This window comes from Natator depressus, chromosome 19 (genome assembly GCF_965152275.1).
Source record: "Natator depressus isolate rNatDep1 chromosome 19, rNatDep2.hap1, whole genome shotgun sequence".
Classification (NCBI taxonomy): Eukaryota; Metazoa; Chordata; order Testudines; family Cheloniidae; genus Natator; species Natator depressus.
Window position 1 is genome coordinate 2067465 of NC_134252.1, and position 19101 is coordinate 2086565.

General features: G+C 45.3%; 1 protein-coding gene across 5 annotated transcripts in view; it reads left to right on the forward strand.

Moving 5' to 3' along the window:
* GRIK3 (glutamate ionotropic receptor kainate type subunit 3) overlaps positions 1–19101 on the forward strand; it is a 226165-nt gene that overhangs the window by 202911 nt on the left and 4153 nt on the right. For 3 of the 5 annotated variants that reach the window (XM_074934563.1, XM_074934561.1, XM_074934562.1), the window contains 2 exons: positions 1924–2042; positions 7397–7614. In XM_074934563.1, the coding sequence (XP_074790664.1) occupies positions 1924–2042; positions 7397–7614 (337 nt within the window). Of the gene's footprint in view, positions 1–1923; positions 2043–7396; positions 7615–12278; positions 12487–12529; positions 12780–19101 lie in introns of those variants that run through there. The other 2 variants (XM_074934564.1, XM_074934565.1) reach the window with 2 other exon arrangements.

The following is a 19101-nucleotide window of genomic DNA, read 5'->3' on the forward strand; positions in this document are numbered from 1 at the left end:
CTCCCTACCGGGTATTTTCTAGTGCTTTGTTCAGTCTAGTTTTTAATTTTCCAATTTTAATATGTAATGTTGTACATGTGCAAAGGTGAAGGTGTGCCACTTTCTGCAAAAGCACTGTTATAAGGTTCCTTTCAGTGCCTAAAGTCTGAATTCCCCTCTCCCCAACCCCCCAAAGACATCTGTCCCTCTCCGATTGAGGAAACCCCATGAAACTAAACGGGACATCTCCCCAAAGAGCACCACATCTGGTGGAGACCTACAAGTTATTTTAAAACACCTCTCCTAACACAAACGGTGGGCTGCAGGATTTGAGGCAGGACTACAGGGATTTCTAAAGGAAGCTGAGCTGATAATAATTAATATGTCTGGTTTCAAAAGCAATTATGCCAATTATGTCTTTAATTTAATCACTGCAAAATTTGGGACTCTTAGCAAATGTGAATAAACAGCTCTAAAAATATTAGCATCTCTCCTGACGAGAGCCCCCTCAGGATCCTGGTTGAGCGAGCGCCGTTAAAAGCTGTATTTACCCATCCGTCTCAGGCAGGGCTTTCAGCTGTGCCGAGAGGCGACTACAACAGGCTGTTGATTTTGTCTGTAAACTGCTGGGCTGGGCATGAGAACAGTCCTGTGCAATTAACAGACTCCTCCATTCACCAGCTGCGCTGGGTCTGCACATTGCTGAAGCCACGCTGCAAGGCGCGGTACTTGTTGGGTCTGGAGGCAGTGCTTCCGTTAAGTAGCCCACTAGAGCCTCCCCGGCTCAGCAGGTATTTGCTGTGTTAAGCTCATCTCAGCTGCAAGTAAGTCTTGGCAGAGCTACCCCCATGACAGGGAAGAGGGGTTATGCTTGCCCAGGTTGCTAGGTGCTGAAATGGAGCATCTTGCATATTCCTTCCTTATACTCTTACCTGAAGTACCTGTCCCACAGTTCCTAGCACATCTGTCTGACACAGAGCATTCTGGGAGATTTTGCAAGGCCACTGATGCATTGTGGGTCACTGAGTCAGCAGCTCGTTCAACAGTTGCATCTACCACCCTCTGGCACGAAAGGAGTTCTGAATTAGTCAGTATTTAACCCTGGTGAAGCGTACTCTTCTCCCAATGGCAGTGAGCAGACTTGAGACCGTCTGTGCTTGGGTGCCAGGGGTGCTCGAGGGGGAACAGTAGCGGTTAGCCTGGCATATGTCAGTAGCGTAGGCAAGCCTTGACAGCAAAGTTATTCTAGGGGGGGAAGGGATAACTCCAGTGGGGGAGATGCAGGAGCTCCCTACCTCTGCTGGGAGGCTGTACAGGGTTCCACCGAATGTGCTGTTGTGCCCACTGCAAGAGACTTTTGTTTCTGCAAAATACTCCTCTTCCAACAGCAATTAAAACACAAACAGATCCTCCTGTGCTCCGGGGGGAAGTAGCTCCCCAGGGTCCTCTGAAATACTACACTTTGCATGAGATGATGCTGAGAAATTGTTGCAGAATCTGCCCGGTGGGCACAGAAGAGCCCTTTGTTCATACTAGGTGCGAGAGAAGCTCCTGTGTTTGTGCCTCATTCCATTCCATCAGCCTCATGCTTCTGCTGACTGTGTATGACTGGAAAGTCCCCTGCCATGCTTTTCAAAAGGGGCCGGTGACTTTGGGGGCCCAACCTGAGACGCCGTGAAGGGGCCTGATGCTGAGCACCCACCGTCTGAAATGCAGGCCTCTTTATCAGGGGTCTCAAGTTGGGCTCCCAAAACTTGAGGTTCCCCAAACCCCTGATCACATTGGAAATTCTTGGCCAAGCTTCTCCCTGGGTTTAAGAGATGGAGAAATGTCAGGGGTCAGCGGGCGCTCTGGAACAGCTCCATCTGGAACAGCTCTGCCTTTCCCGGTCCATTGGGCCCTTCTCATGCAACCTCCCGAACACCACGCTCTTGCTTTCCACAGGTTCAGCCCGTATGAGTGGTACGACGCTCATCCCTGCAACCCGGGATCAGACATCGTGGAGAATAACTTCACCCTGCTCAACAGCTTCTGGTTTGGAATGGGAGCGCTAATGCAGCAAGGTACGGCTGGCCCCCCTAACCCCCCACCACACACACCCCCCCACACACACTCTGCTATTTTCTGTGACGGTGAGAGCTTTTGTTTGGTGCCTGATGTTTGACAGGAGCAAGGTAAAGCACAGTTGCGCTTGTCAAAAACAACCAACTGTAGCAAAAAGAATAAACGTGGCAGCCCTACGCCCGGGTTGCCACCCAGCATTAGAGCCGCAGAGAGGAGCTATGTTACTGCACGCTGACAGGCACAGACATTGGGTTTGAAATTGTGAAGTTTGTCTCTTAACGATTACAGAAGTGCTTGTCAACACCGGCTTTTTGTCTCCACGCTGGGTAGGCAGTTAGCTGCAGGAACTGGGAGATCGCTCTCCGCTGACAGTTTTACTGCTCATGGTATCCACCGTGGGATGAACTATTTGTCTCTCCTGTTACTCTTTCTGATTGAGATGTACCATGCACAAGTGGCGAGCTCAGATAGAAGCAATTCTCCGGAGAGTTGGTTGGATGTGCGTGTGTTGTATACAATCCAGGGCTTTGCGTTATCCAGATGCACCTGTGCCAGCGAGCCTAGTGCAAACAAGGCCAGACAGGGGTTAATTAGATAAATGCCTAAGTGGAATTAATCTGATCAATGGAAACCAGCCATGACTTGGAGCTCAGGAGGGTCCTGGGGTCTATGTAGGGCATAATTCACTTGCCATGATTTTCCTTTCGTTTGTAGACTGTGCTTTCACTGCTTTGTGTAGCTGGCGGGAAACAGGGGAGAAAGGACATTAAAACCAGTATGGCAAAGAACTAACCCAGCCTGAGACAGGCTGCCTCAGCCGGAGGCGCTGGTACTGAGACTCTCCAGAAAACCTGAACAGTTCCTCATCTCTCACAGGAGGCTGGGGCTGGAGGACTCTTCTTTGCTCACCCCACAGAGACCGGCGTGTTCTCTTTCACCTTATCTCCTCATGAGGGTGGAGGCAGGAGAGTGCTCACCTCCTGCTCTGAATTGTTGAAAACAGAGATTGTTTCTACTGTAGAAGTCGCTGTAATTTATTTGGGGAAGCGCCTGCCCTGCGGTAAGAGAGGCTGAGCTAGCGCAGAATGGAATAAGGCTTCCACGAGGACTATCAGTTAAAGCCATGCTGCCCAATCTGCCATCAGCAGAGACCTCTAGCTACATCCTTCTCATTATAAAAAAGCCTCCTTTCCATTGCCATGTTCTTCCTACCCTCCAAGTTCTGAAATCGCCTGGACCTGCTGACCACCCGGGCATGTCACAAAGCCCATCTGTCTGAGCCGGCCTCGGCGTAGGACTGAGGGAGGTTTCGGTCTGGTGGGAGGTAGGGTGGCCGTGTTTAAATGTCCTAGTCCTGTGAGGGGTGACTGGATGGTGCTCAGTAGGGCAGGATAAAGGAGATGTGGCTGCAGCTGCTTTATGTTTGGCAACTCCAGTGTCACATGGAGCTTGACATTGGAGTTTTACACAGATGCCAAGAGTGCCCAGATAGGGCTGCCAACTTTCTAATGGCAGAAAACTGAACACCCTAGCCCTGCCCCTTCCCCGAGGCCCCACCCCTTCCCTTTTGACCCTTTTGACTGGGTGTTCCAGTCGAAAACCAGACACCTGGTCACCCTATGCCCAGAACATGGGGTAGAGTTACCAGTAGGTCTAAACTGATATAAAGAATAAATAAATAAAGTGAGTTACTACATCTTAGGGGTCCAAGATTCAGCCTGGCCCCAGCTTCACCTCTTTGTGTGAGTGAAGTTTCACAACTGCTTATCTTTGTGCCTGTTGTTTATCAAGGATGCGGAATCCCCCATTTAGACAGCTCTGCACCTGGCTGTAGGAGCAAATATGTGACTTACCCACACATGCAAAAAAACCAACAATATGGGTGCAGTTTTTATAGGCACAAACTATGTCAGAAATAGGGAGTCTGAAAATATACCCCTAAAAGATCAGCTGGAAGTGCATTTGTGTGTGAGAATACATTATGTTACAATCCATCTCAGCTGCTTAAATTCACCAGGTGGAGCAGTAGCCCCCCCATCTCTCTTTCTCTGGTGACACAGTTTTAATAATTTAAGTGATTCATTTACTTTCAGGAAGATCTAACCTGCCTCACACCATTCACTGGTCGTTAGTAGAACCAGTTCTCACACAATGTATGCGGCTGAGGGTTTAACATTTCTTCCCACGTGGTGACTCCATCCTAGCACGGCATGGAAGGGAGAACAGACAGTGGACAGACCCTAAAACAACAGAACCCTTTGAGAAAGGCTTTGGTCAGTCTCTAGGTACAGCATCCAAAATATCAGTTGGGTTTCAGCTCAGTGAATTGAGAAGTTCAAAAACTACAAACACATCCACTGATCCTTGGCACAGGTAATTCATAAAATACTCCTAGATGATAATAGGGCTTTCTGCTGGAACACTCATTTTGATGGACTCCATAGCTGCCAATTAAATAAAGTGCAATTGAAAGTACCTTCAAAAACCTGTTTTCTTAGCTAGCAGTGTAAATGTTCATTACCTAAGGAGAGCTGTATAATGAAAGTACAGTCTAGTGTCTTTCCTCTCCCACATGTCTTCTCCACATCCCATCTGTGTTCCAGTCTTGAGGAAGCCGTACAAAACGTACTTGGGCACTTTCCCAGAACGCCCTTCGATGGTGTCTGCAGGAGTTAATGTCTGAGGAGTTCTTTGATACCATGGTGACAGGAACCTTAGAAATAGGCTAGATGGATTAGAGCAGAATTGTTTCAAGCTGAGCAGAGGCTCAACGTGAGACTTCTCTTGATTAGAGCCTTCCAAATTTCCAAAAACAAACTTTAAAAGTAAGTAAACCAGACCTGATGATCTGTCAAGGCCCAGCGGTGGGGCACAGTATGTGGCAGAGACCCAGAATGCGGGACATAAAAGAACTACCCATGCAGGAAACAAACAGCTGCAGGAACCCTTTGCTTAGTGTGACCAACTCTGTTTATAGCCTCAGTCCCAGGATGCTTTATTCTTTGCTGTGAATAATTTTCTGCAGTTGAAGTGAGAGGCTGCCATGGAACTTTGGGACTGAAATGGGGGCTGTTTGAGAGGGATGACTTAAATTAGTTCAGAAATACCCAGGTCCGTCACGATGCAGTCGTCCATGGGTTTTGGAGCTCAGCAGTCAGCGGTACCCTGCCTTACTTGGGTGTCATTTGTCTGGTTGCATATCCAGGAATAAAAGCGACACTGGACCAGTGGAAGAACAGTATCTGAGCGTTTGTCAGAAAGAGACCTATGGTGGGGTGGGACGGTAAATGAGAGAAGTAGGAGAGAAGAAAGACTCATGTTTGTGGATTCAGAAAAAAAAGTTATTCCAATCAGGTTTTTAAGATGAAAAGAGAAGTCAGTTTGTACAGGAAGTGTCTAGTGCTTTTCTCCAGACCCTGAACCTCCATTGACAAAAGGCTGTTACCCTGGGAGCAACGCTGGGCTGTATCTGCATTGCTGAATCCTACACTTCTCCCTGTCTGCACACAGTGGGTGCAGCTCAGGTCTAGTGCAAGCAAGCACAGCTCCACAGGCCCTCGGTGCCCTAGAAGAGCCAGGGAAACTCACTCCCATCCCACACGTTACCACGCAAGGTGTTTTTCCTGGTACCGCTCACTTGGCTGGTCCCAGCTCCTTTACAGCTACTGCGGTTCCATTTGGGCTCTTCAGTCGCTTGTCAAGCACCATCTGGTTTTAACGTTTGCCCAGATTGGAGCAAACAGGCCGTTTGCGAGAGGATCGAGCTCGAATGGGAAAGGAGTGTCTGGATTCAGACTGTGAGAGGTGCCATGGATGGCTGTGTGACTTACTAGGGCTATAAACCCTGCCAGCTCTTCTGTAGAAAGAAAACTTCAAGATAAGCTGAAACTTGTCTCACCAACTAATTTCACATAGGGCCTGGTCCAAAGCCCACCAGAGCCAATGAAAAGGCTTCAATTGGATTCATAGCCATGACCATTTACACCAGAAGCTTGTTCCTACACGTTACACTTGCCCAAACGAGGACATACCATGTGACTTGGCTGTCCAATCAAAATAGTTTGAATTTCAAATGTGGCATACATGCATTGAACTGTGCACAAGGGAGTCCCAGTGCAAGGATTTGTTTGGTGAGTTATTTTTAAGTCAGGAATAAAACCCAAGCCAGTTGTGATCTGGTTGCAGACAATTCAGGAATGGAGAAATGAAATGTATCGCACACATGATTAAATTATGAATTATTCCACCCAGATCCACTTATGGTCACAGCAGGGAAACTAAAAGAACCCAAAGCATTAGTTCAGCAACACCCACAAGAAATAGCGTTCTGTGTCCCCCTGCCAGCACTGTAGCAACACTTAATGAAGATTCTTCCCAGAGCTGGACAAGGTCAGTATCCAGGGAGACATTGTAGCAGGATGAATCATTCCCTTACTGGATGCAGTTAAATTAGAGGTCCCCTGTGTTGCTTTTAACTCCATTCTGCATCTAATTCAGAAATGGTTTTCAGAGCCACGCCTTCAGCTACACCAAAGGATGAGACAGAATGGAGTAGGAATAAGTTCTTGATGAGACAACCTTGCTTCCTCAGGCACCTAATGCGGGGGAAATGCTGCATTATGTGCCACACTTTAACGCCACACTCCTTAAATTACCTTGCAGAATCCAACTTTCCATGCAAATTCCAGATCAGAAATGTCTTCTGACTGCAGCTGTTTCAAACCCAACCCCTTTCCCCATTTTTAATCAGTGTCTCACGAGATTGCAAAAATAGCACAGCCCATTTAGTCCTTCATCTCCGTTCAGTCAGTCATTCCAGGCGGGTTACACCTTCCATGCTGTACAAGATCTCCTACTTTTCTACCTCGAGCAGCTATTCAAAGTAATGGATCCTGATAATTTCTCTCTTGCACTGTTTGATTTTTTTTTAAGCCTTGTGTATTTGAATACTCCCCCCAGAATGAGGCCTTTGAGAAGTAATTCATATAAAAGCAAAGCGCTTTTTAAATGGCAGAGCAAAACACTCATAAAAGTTCACAAATGACTTGCTATTTAAATCTCATAAAAGCAGCCTAGATAATTACTTCAGTTTTGAAGGTTTCCTGTAAATTGTGCACTGTACCCAAGGTCAGCAATAAAGAGAGAAAATTCTGCAAATGCTACAGAAAAAAAATACAGATTTCTTTACATGCAAGACGTCTGGGTAATTTGCATTAAAAACAATTGGCTTAATTTGTGCAGTTGTTACAGTTCAGCAATGTGACCTAGTGCTTGAAATATGTACTGTTTTCTTTTTATTTCTTTTCTCTCTTTCTTTTCTGACTCCTTTCAACTGCTTTTCCTACTCTCCTAGGGTCTGAGCTGATGCCCAAAGCTCTGTCTACACGGATCATTGGCGGCATCTGGTGGTTCTTCACGCTCATCATCATCTCGTCCTACACAGCCAACCTTGCTGCCTTCCTGACTGTGGAGAGAATGGAATCCCCCATCGACTCGGCAGATGATCTGGCAAAGCAAACGAAAATAGAGTATGGAGCTGTGAAGGATGGAGCTACCATGACCTTCTTCAAGGTGAGATCAGACATATGCATTCCACCCTCGAGGCAGAAATGCAAATGCAAACACACAAGAAATAGTACCAAAGCAATGTTCTTAGACCAGAGGGAGTAAGAGCAGAGAAAAACTAGTTATGTCACATAGTCTATTTCCCCTCCTCTTAATGCAAGATTGTTGTCTCTTGCATCTTTGCTAGGACTTTGCCCACACCCATTATAAGTCATTCAGGCTATGGAACATCCATAGCTCGCTTCTGCCAGATGCTAATTGGTGTTAGAAATTTTAAATGGCATTGATTTTACAGTTTCCAAGATACAAAGGACACTGGGTAATGCCAGCTCAGAAGCTCCAGATGGAAGGTGTATTCCCAAATCAAGGCAGAGCCTCTGTGCAGCTTGTACTAAACTCCTCCAGAAAGTCTTATTTTCCCCAGGCATCTTCCAGACCTTCACAACTCCCCTAGTCCCTCTCCTCCTCCTGCTCAATGAGGATGCCCAGAAGCCCTTGAAGACAAACTGATAGGCTTCTAGATGAATTCAGAATCAAGAGGAGAGAGATTAAAAATGAAAACTAGAGCTGAACAAATGTTGCAAACACCTTTCCACCATTTATTTATTTATTTATTTATTTTTGCATTTTTAAGCAACGTCTCTTGCCTCATGTGCATTCACTGAAATATTAACATAATCATGTCTTATTAGCATGAATGTTCTCAAATAGCAAATCTCAAACTTTCTGGGAACTTTCAGACCAGAATCCTGAAAGTTCCATTCACTCCGGCAGGGAACAACACCACGTGATATATCACCAACCACAACTAACCCACACAGCTCAAACAGAATGAAACAAAACACACTGAATAATACTGAAGAACGGATAAGTGGTTCAGCAGACGGCTCAGACCTGCTAACCTTCTGCGGCCTGTTTTTCTGACAGGTGCTAAGGGAGGGGGTGGTTTGCACAGAGAAGGTTTTTTTATTTACTCATAAGAGTATTAGGTAGGGACTGAGTAGCTACTTATCTATCTAGGTAGGAATAAGTAGTCTGTTCCTTGTTACAGTGTATCCTAGTATGAAATTGTCCATTTTTAATTGTTATCAGGTCTTGCACAGCACAGGATGGGCACCTGCTGATGGTGTTACATCTTTGATAAATCGTAAGAACAAACAGCATAAATAAATTCAAGAAAATCATGTTTTCAGATGCAAAGAGATAAAAGTAATCAGATAAACTTACTTCATGGCCTGCTAGTAAGTAAAAGACCCTTATCTCTGCCTTGGGCCTATTACATACAAAGCTTGTGTAGTCTCAGGTTATTCCCTTGCTACAAGGTTTTTGTTATAACACTGTTCTTCCCCCATCTCTGAATACAGTGGGCCAAATATTTCATCCATACTAGGTCAACAGGGTTGCAGAGCTGGAATTTAGGAATCACAAGGAGCAAGAATATTTCCGGGATCATTCCACCAGGGTCTTCAGAAAACAATGTAATGCAATTTTCTGCCCACCCCTCCCCACATGTTTGTGGGAGCAAGGAAATACAACATGCCAAATGTAGACCCATTCGTTGTCCCAGAACTGCACTTTCAGGTCTGACTAGTGATTTGGGGTAACAGACAAGCGCCATCTTAAAGGAGCCTGATTCTCAGTGTGTTGGTGTTCAACACTTTATGAAAACCAGGCCCCGTGAAGGTGTCTCACGATGCAAATTTAAACCCCAGTCTACAAGTTAGCTGGTGTGTGACTGACAGCAGGGTTCCGATCGTGTTCCCAATAGTAATGCTAAAGGCACAGAATGGACACAAGCCCTGGACAACAAACATCAACCAGTTTTCAGTCAAAAGAACAGTTGTTGGGACACAGACAGAAGGTTCAGCACATGTTGAATTTGCTGGAAAAGCGTTGTCCAAGTGGCATGGAAGAGGCTTTAGTCTGCCTAACAGTCGACCTTTGGGGTTTCCACCCTCTCCATCACGCTAGCTCTCAAATCCAGACAGACAGCAAGAGTAAGTAATTTCCTGCTCTAATATGAAGCGTATTAAAGAAACAGGAACCCAACAGGTAACTTAATTCAGGAAATAATAGAACAGTAGCATCTGACAGGACTCAGAGAGTAACTAGCTACTGTGACATACCTCCAACCTATGTTAACCTTTTATCAAGCACTAAGTGCCTTGGAGAAAAAGATCCATGGCAAAGGAAAGGGGAAGAAAACAAAACAATAAACCAAAGCAGAAAACAAACCAGGGAAAAGGAATCTGATGCCTGCTTTGTCTCTTGGCAAGTCCATGTTAAGGCTTTTAGGCCACACCTATGAAAGTCCATGCAGTCCAATGCCACAAATACATTGCAATCATGTCATGGAAGGCAAATTACATGAATTCCTTCCATTTAAACGGAAATTAATTTTAGAAGTTGTCCGACACAGCAGAGAACATGCAAAGAGCTGTCGCATTTTACTGCTGCTTAGAAGATGAAAATTAATTAGGAGATTTAAGAAAGCCTTTGAAACCACAATTGGGTTGTAAAAGTATGTGTTAAAAATGAGAGAGAAGGAGAAGATAAAGGAGAGTGGGAAATGGGGAGGAATTTATCTAGGAATTAGCCTCCTTTGCGAACATGACCTGGGTTTTTATGTTTTGAGGATGAATTTTTAATATTCCCTTGCAAGGAAGAGATTGAGACTGGAGAGTGCAGGCTTTTACCCTGTGCCACTGGTAACAGTCCCAACCAGGTGGGTATGTTAGACCCTGAGACACCAAAGCACATCAGAGCTTAGAAGGGAAAGTTGTTAGCTCTGATGACTGTCTGTCTGGTGGCCAGTGTAAAAGGAGGTTCCAATCCAGCATCATTACACTGGGATCACACTGACGCTTACCAAACTCCCATTACTATCGTATTTGAATACCTTGCCCTCATTAATGAATGTTATCCTCACAACACTCCTGTCAGGTGGGGAAATCCTATCCCCGTTTTCACAGCAGGGGGACCTGAGGCCCAGCGCAGGTGAAATGACTTGCCCAAGTTCATATAGAAAGTCCATAGCTGAGTTGGGAATTTAAACCAGGTCTCCTCAGTCCCAGTCGAGTGCTCCAGCTGGTTCCGATCACATCACAGACCATTCGTGTGGATTGCCCTGGTGTAGGTGTTTTTAATACTGTGCAACTGCCAATTAAACAATGTGGCAAAGACCCAGAGTTGTGATTGTTCTTATATAGCCAAGCACAGAATTATAGCCTCGAAGAGGGAGTGACAAATATTATCATTATTATATTTTGCCCTGGTTTAAAGATTTCCATCCAAGGATCTCAATGCACTTTCTCACTATTAACATTAAATGTAAGGTAAAGCGTGAGTGCTCTGTATGGGTAAGCTATGAATTCCCTGCCAGAAGGGAGATGCCAGGATTCAGAGAAATGGGGACTTTCATTGTTTGGATGGTGAAAATGTGGCTGCTTTTCTGATCTGGTTAGCAGGCTAACAGTACTGAGAAATGTACCTTTCCCCAACCGCTTTATACCTTCCTATCATTTCAATTCAGCTGGAAATATATGGACCAAAACAGTTCACATCTTAGAAGCCAGGTTGTGCCTGGAATACTGTAAAACGCTGAATGGGTGTAATATAATAGCATTTAGATTAGCCAGTCAGCAGTTTAATAGCCAAGACTCATTAAAGGGAGCTGGTGCTCTGAATTTTAACAAGAAGAAAGAGCAGAGCATTTCCCTGCAGATTCACAGCCTGCTGTTGGCTATGACAATGGTGGCCAGAAGTTACGCTTTCCAAAGCCCATGCTTAGTTTGACGGGCAGCGGATGTGCCTTCATAAGGAAATGGGATTTTTTTTTTTTCGGTACAAACATCGCAGAGAATTTCAAACTCGGTGTCAGTCTGCTTTTTGCAGCGGAGTCTGCGTAAGCAGGCTCCTCTTTAGCATGAACAGCCATATTGTGTTACTTTCATAGGCAATAAAAGCTTAGAAGAGCCATTAGGAGGAGGTTCACTTTCAGTGTTGCATTTTAAATATTCTTTGTAATGAGATTTCTATGTGGAAATAAAAGAGTGTTCGTGTGCGCGTGCATGTGTGTGTGTGTGTGTGCGCGCGTGTGTACGCGTACGCGCAGTATCTTTGTAGCTTCTTAGCCATCTCCATCCCATCCATACTTTGGTTCCTCTCATGCATCTGGCAGAGTCTGTTTGTGTTCCACAGTATATTTTATTTCTCTGTGTTATGACTGGTAAGAGATGAATTCTCGGGGCTGTCTCCCCCCCCCAACCCCCCAACACGGGCTTTGTTTGCTGGAGCAGCTGAAATGCTCTTGTGGGACGCTGTGTGTTTGTCCTCCCTGGAAAGAGAAATGTGGCTCAGTTTCCTTAATTGGCATCCAGATGCTCCCACCCCAAACTCTGACCCAGACCCGTGGCTGGCGTAATTCAGAAGCCCCTCGCCATGACTTAGTAGAGCTATGCCTGTGTACACCAGCTGGGGATCTGCCCCAATGTTTGCAAAGACACCCGCTCTTCATTCTGTTCATTGGGGATGATGCTGTGGCAGCCGTTCTCGAGACACAGGGTCCTGCGGAACAAAGGCCCTGGGCAATTGGTGACCAAGTGCACCCGGGTTGTGTGATACAGATCATCTTCTGGACAGAGAAGTGCAGCCTCTGATGTCTATTTTAGGGCATACCAGCCTTGAAGGGAAGCAGACATCGCATCCGGCTCGCTGCAGAAAAATGCCCCAGGACTGATTGATAGGGGATTCCCCTATGAGATTATTACCCCTCCCCTTCTCCATGATCAGCTCTAAAAGTTCCCTCCTGCTCAGCCTGGGAATCTGTATTCCCAGCTTCTCTGCTGCCTGGTTTGCTAAGGCTAGCAGCATCGTTTGCTAACTGCATTATGAAGACACAATATGTCACTTTGGTTTGCAGCTTCTCTAGCCTGTAGGAATGTCACAGAGAATTGCTGATGAGGGCCAGGACAGGAACATCTGCTGCTGCAAGGGAAGCTACAAAAGGTTTTCTCCCCCCGTGCCCGGCTCTCCTGCTGCTATTAGCTCATCTTAAGTGATCACTCTCCTTACAGTGTGTAGGGTAACACCCATTGTTTCATGTGCTCTGTGTATATAAATCTCCCCACTGTATTTTCCACTGAATGCGTCCGATGAAGTGAGCTGTAGCTCACGAAAGCTTATGCTCAAATAAATTGGTTAGTCTCTAAGGTGCCACAAGTCCTCCTTTTCTTTTTGCGGATACAGACTAACACGGCTGCTACTCTGAAACATGATCAAGGTGCTGTCACTTGTGGAGAAAATGGAAGCATAAAGAAAAGGAAGGCAAAAGCCTCCTGCCACAGTTACCTGAGAAGACTCCCCACCTGCCACCTGATATCCCTATCTGTAGGCAGGGGGACATCAGCCCAGACTTTGAAAGGTTTTTAGAGGTTGCTACATTCAGCATCGTAACACCTAATTGAGTGAAGAGCCTAAATCTCATATCTCCAAAAGGGATTTAGGCACTTGAGTCGATGCTGAGTACAGCAAAGCCTAAATAGCTTGAGAAATGCAGGGCATGGCTTTTGCTGGGCTTGATCGAAAGCCCACTGGAAAGATGTCCCTTTGGCTCAGGTCAGCCAGGCCTAACCGTGGCCTTGCTCTGTTGCCAACCTGGCTAGCTGCAGCCTATGCACAGCAAAGAGAGAGTTTTGCTCACTTCATCGTTGTGGAAAGAGCTTATGAGAAGCCATTTACTGCTAGGGAATGCAGGTCAGATAAGCTGGAAGACAAGGGTTCCAGGAAGAGATCAATTAATTTAGGAGCTGTATCTCGTTTCCATTATAGAAAATACCAGAAATACTGTGTTAAGAAGGATGCTATCTCTCTCAGAACAAAAATGCTGGTTATAATGTGCCTTTTGCAGCATTCATATATATTTCCTTGTACAGAAATGTTAAATTCTCAAGATGAAGTATCTTCAGTTTGTGAAAATCAATTTATTTCTTTGTATGGCCTGGAATTGAAAAGCATAAGCCTGAAAGAGACTTTCTTGCCAATTTCACTGATAAAAAAGCATATATGTCTGGCAAGGCACTTTTATTTTGGCTCTCCTACACTATTCCATTAATTTATTTGAGTGACTGGTCTTGAAACACCAGTTATTACAGGCAGCTCCTGAGCTGTGACTGTAAAGAACAGAGTCAGAGTCATTTGCACTGTTCACAGCATTTGCTACATTCAGTGTGCTTGTTTAGCTTTTTTGCAAGTACATTTGGTTCAGAACACAAGGTAAGGTTAGACTGAGAAACAGCCACATCCGTTTACCCCACTGGTGTAAATCGATGCAGCTGCACTGATTTAAGTAGAGCTACATTTGGGGTGGTCTGGCCAATGTCTTTCTTTACCTAGAGATACCATAGGCGATCCCTGCCTTTCTAGTCAGCACTTCTGACAATCCAGTGTTCCCCAGCAGTTCGCAGCCAGGTCACTTAAGATCAGCTCTTACTACTCCAGAGCAACTGAGCACAGAGCTGCCCGGGGGGAGGGGGCGCAAGTGGGGCAATTTGCCCCAGGCCCCGCAGGGGCCCCCACAAGAATGTCTGAGGTCTGAGACAGGGAAGGGGGCGAAGGAGCCCCTGAAATTGCTTTGCCCCAGTTTTTCTTCACTGACCTTTTGCAACAGATCTGATTTGGGGGAGTTTGGGGCTACACCAAGTGTCAGAAATCCTCCATTATTCCCACCTGCTCAGATGGAACGTGTTACCAGTGGGACTGAATATCAAGGTAGCAGATGGACATCATTTCAGATTGACTCTGTATTCAGACACTTCCATTAATTTGAACACAATACCTTATTAAAATTAAATGGCAATTCATTAGTAAGAATGTTACTAACATCCAACCACTGTGTTACAGACGTCCGTTTAGCATAGTTGATGAATCCCAGTAAATTTTTTTATAATAATCATTTAGCCTTTAAATCAATAGGTGACAAATATCCAGTTACCTCTGCAGCAGGCACAATTAACTTCTTTCTTTACTGACAGTCAGTTTCGTACCAGGCAATTATTGTGCATGTCCAAGAACTCTTTGATGACCAAGAATACACTTTCTGAGGCGATAGAACAATTTAAGTGGGAGTTAATTTGCTTCTAATCACAATCTAACCTGACCTGGAGCACTTTTCTTTGACGTGTCATAAATATAAAGGGAAGGGTAAACACCTTTAAAATCCCACCACTACCACCATGTCAAGGTTCTTTCCCCACTCTGAACTCTAGGGTACAGATGGGGGACCTGCATGAAAACCTCCTAAGCTTATTTTTACCAGCTTAGGTTAAAACTTCCCCAAGGTACAAACTATTTTACCTTTTGCCCTTATAATTTATCGCTGCCACCACCAAACGTCTAACAGATATATAACCGGGAAAGAGCCCGCTTGGAAACGTCTTTCCCCCCAAAATCCTCCCAAACCCTACACCCCCTTTCCTGGGGAAGGCTTGATAAAAATCCTCAGCAATTTGCGTAGGTGAACACAGACCCAAACCCTTGGATCTTAAGAACAATGAAAAAGCATTCAGTTTCTTACAAGACGAATTTTAATAGAAGAAAAAGTAAAAAGAATCACCCCTGTAAAATCAGGATGGGAAATACCTTACAGGGTAATTAGATTCAAAACATAGAGAATCCCTCTAGGCAAAACCTTAAGTTATAAAAAGACACAAAAACAGGAAACTACATTCCATTCAGCACAGCTTATTTTCTCAGCCATTTAAAGAAAACAGAATCTAACTCATACCTAGCTAGATTACTTACTAAGTTCTAAGACTCCATTCCTGTTCTGTCCCCAGCAAAAGCATCACACAAACAGAGAGAGTCTTTGTTTCTCGCCCCCTCCAGCTTTTGAAAGTATCTTGTCTCCTCATTGGTCATTTTGGTCAGGTGTCAGCGAGGTTATCCTAGCTTCTTAACCCTTTATGGGTGAAAGGGTTTTTCCTCTGGCTAGGAGGGATTTTAAAGGTGTTTACCCTTCCCTTTATGACAGTGTGAATGGAGACTTTTCAGTCACAGGGAGGGAGGATTAAGAGCATGAGCCCCTGAAAGTTTTTCTCTGGACCTTTACAATTCCTGCAGCCTTGCAGGATGAGGGAGTACCGTCTTCACAGGAACTCGGTGCTTTTCAATAGAAGGCCAAGGCTGCACACCTCCTCATCTGCAATGATGCTAGCTGCCTCTGTCAACTGCATACCAGTAGAGCGGCAGTGGGTACCACTTGCAGTTTGCACTGACTTTTTACAGTCCAGTGCCCATATTTTTTCCCTTTTACATTGGCCCATATCTGTGATCGGACAGGTTCAAGCAAGCAACTAGCTAGTTAGAGATGGACAGATTTGTTTTTTTTCCTTTTAATTAGAAAAAAGATAATATTGTACAAGGTAGCTGGACCTTATATTAAACTCTGCCTTGTTTTCACCAGCATTTTACCTCCTCTTAGTTACCTGGTGTTAGCTAACATGAGAAAGAACACACCTTTTACCCTCGTGATAAGGATAATGTGACTAGTGGCATTTTGGCCTTGAGACATTGTGAGGTGGCTGAAAGCATGGATTGGAGGAGAGCAGAAGAGGCAGAAGTAGCTTGTGTTCATGTATTTCAAGCTATGCCTCTGTTTGGGGGATCATATTGCCACATTTGCTCTCTTAAGTGGCTCAGCAAGTGTTGCTGGGTCTTTAATTCTGTTGGTTCATTACTCATGCATGAGTGACTGTAAGTAGCTGTTGCAAAGTGGCCAAACCAGACAGTCTCTACGTAAAAGAATAAATGGACACAAATCAGACGTCAAGAATTATAACATTCAAAAACCAGTCGGAGAACACTTCAATCTCTCTGGTCACTTGATTACAAACCTAAAAGTCGCAATTCTTCAACAAAAAAACTTCAAAAACAGACTCCAACGAGAGACTGCTGAATTGGAATTAATTTGCAAACTGGACACCATTACATTAGGCTTGAATAAAGACTGGGAGTGGATGAGTCACTACACAAAGTAAAACTATTTCCCCATGTTTATTTCCTTCCCCCCCCAACTGTTCCTCACACATTCTTGAGACACATTCTTGTCAACTGCTGGAAATAGCCCACCTTGATGATCACTACAAAAGGGGTTTTCTTCTCTCCTGCTGGTAATAGCTCACCTTACCTGATCACTCTCCTTACAGTGTGTAATGGTAACACCCATTGTTTCATGTTCTCTGTGTATATAAAATCTCCCCACTGTATTTTCCACTGAATGCATCTGATGAAGTGAGCTGTAGCTCACAAAAGCTTATGCTAAAATAAATTGGTTAGTCTCTAAGGTGCCACAAGTCCTCCTTTTATTTTGCGGATACAGACTAACACGGCTGCTCCTCTGAAATTCATCAAAGTGGGATCTAAAGAGAAGGGAGCATTTGCCATTGACCTAGGTTCACACTTCAGGATGCAGAGTCAAGAGCCGGGAGATACCCTGCTGCTCTAGCACCCATTCCCCCCTGCACTAAATGAGATCATGTGACGGGGGCGGGTGGGGGGGAAATGGGCTGCCTTAGCCTTTCAAACTACTATTATGTTTTTTCAGTCAGTCAAAGGGAGAGATTTCAGGAAGCGAGAGGAGAAAAGTGCCTTCTCTGTAGGAAAGAGGCTTGTCGCATGTAATTTAAGTTGCCTAAAGAGCTACACTGCTTCCTGCTAGTCCTATTAGCGTCCCTAAATGCAGCCGATTGATTTTTTGCCAGTTTACTTCTCTCTGTGCTGTAAACTGGGAGAACACTGATGTCGTTAAAGAGCTCTGTGTCAGCACCCAGGCAGCAGTAAATGCAGAGAGAGAGAGAGAGAGAAAGGGAACGCTCGTGGACTCAAAGGTCTCTGATGTGAACTATGCAAGTGTTAAACAAGTCGTTGTCGGGGAGGAAAGCGTGTTATTCACCTCACTTATGCATTGCAATGTATAGATATTTAATAGTCTTCTTTCCGAGGGGTAGCCGTGTTAGTCTGGATCCGTAAAAGCGGCAGAGTCCTTTGGCATCTTATAGACTAACAGATATACTGGAGCATGAGCTTTCATGGGTGAATACCCTCTTTGTCAGATGCATTCTTTGCCGCTTTTAATAGTCTTCAGTGGCCTAAATTTCCTGCTGGTTTTTTTGAGGTCCAATAGCTGCCCCAAATCTACTTCAAGGCCTGGGTCCGATCCTCAGCTGGTGTAAATGGCCATACCACCACTGAATCCTGGGGTGAGTGATATTAGTTAAGGATCTGGCCCATTGCAACAGGATTGCTCAAAGGACAGCTTTTGCTGGAGAGGACGTATGGGTTAGGGTGCGAGCCTGGGGCATAGGAGACGGGTGTTCAGTTCCCCCTCTGCCATGGAATCCGTGTGTCATTTAGACTTTCTCTGCCTCGGCTCCCTCAGGGCTTGTATTTCCCTTCCTCGCAGGGGTGCTAGGGGGATGAGCACATCAAAAGCTGTGAAGTACTCAGATACTACGGCAATGTGGCCCATAGAGGTACCTACGACAGGAGGAACTTGGCTCTGGGGCACATACGAATCCTCTTAAAACAGGGGGTTGGTTAATCTTCATTTCATGGCCAGGTACTCAGTGCAAGGAACAAATTGCAGCCACGAGTGTGTATTTAAAAGGCAGCCATTTATTCCGTGAAAGGTGAGACCTCACGCAGGGGTGTCCAAGTTCACCCCTTTGTATGCCTAGTGGAGGCACTCAGTGACCCCACGCCTCAAACAGCCACCTTGCCAAACGCTGTAGCAAAAGAAATGGAAATATATGACCTGGCAAAGCCACATGGGCAGGCCCTTCACTTCAGAACGTATTGCATGGCCACCACCTCCTTCCCTTCTGTGCATCTCTCCCTGAGACCCGCGTCTGCTGCCTTGCCTAAGCGTAGGGGACGGGCCTCATAAATGGAAGAATTTAGATTACATGTATAGTGAGAGAAAGCTCAGACACCGCGAGCACAACGTTTTCATCTCAATCCCAGAGTACTGGGCCATCTCATGCATCCCGTGCAACTGGGAGCCAGACGCACAAAAAAGCCAGGTATGGCTTAAACAGTACTGTGGACTTGTTTCATGCTCGCTCTGCTTGACACATTTATATTCCTGTCACATCCAGTGTGAGGACAGAATTTTTTGACACCCTGCATCCTCATCCTCTCCAACACATGGTAAATTTCATCAAAGAAACAGACCGAGCCTGTGATATGTTCTCCAAATCCGCTCCTTCTTGCTCAGCTGATGGTATCTGCCTGGATGATGCATGCTGCTATCTTGTGCAAACATATGGGAAGGGAGATTGAGGAGAGAGATTCTCCAACTGTTTGTCATGGAAAAAATAAATGACAAGACTGAGCAAGCACTGTCCCCTTACATGCCTTTTCAAAAGAGCTCTCACTTTGGAGAGCGTGGGAGTTTCCTCCCATCCTTTCCATTATTAAAAGAGCTACCGTCCTCGG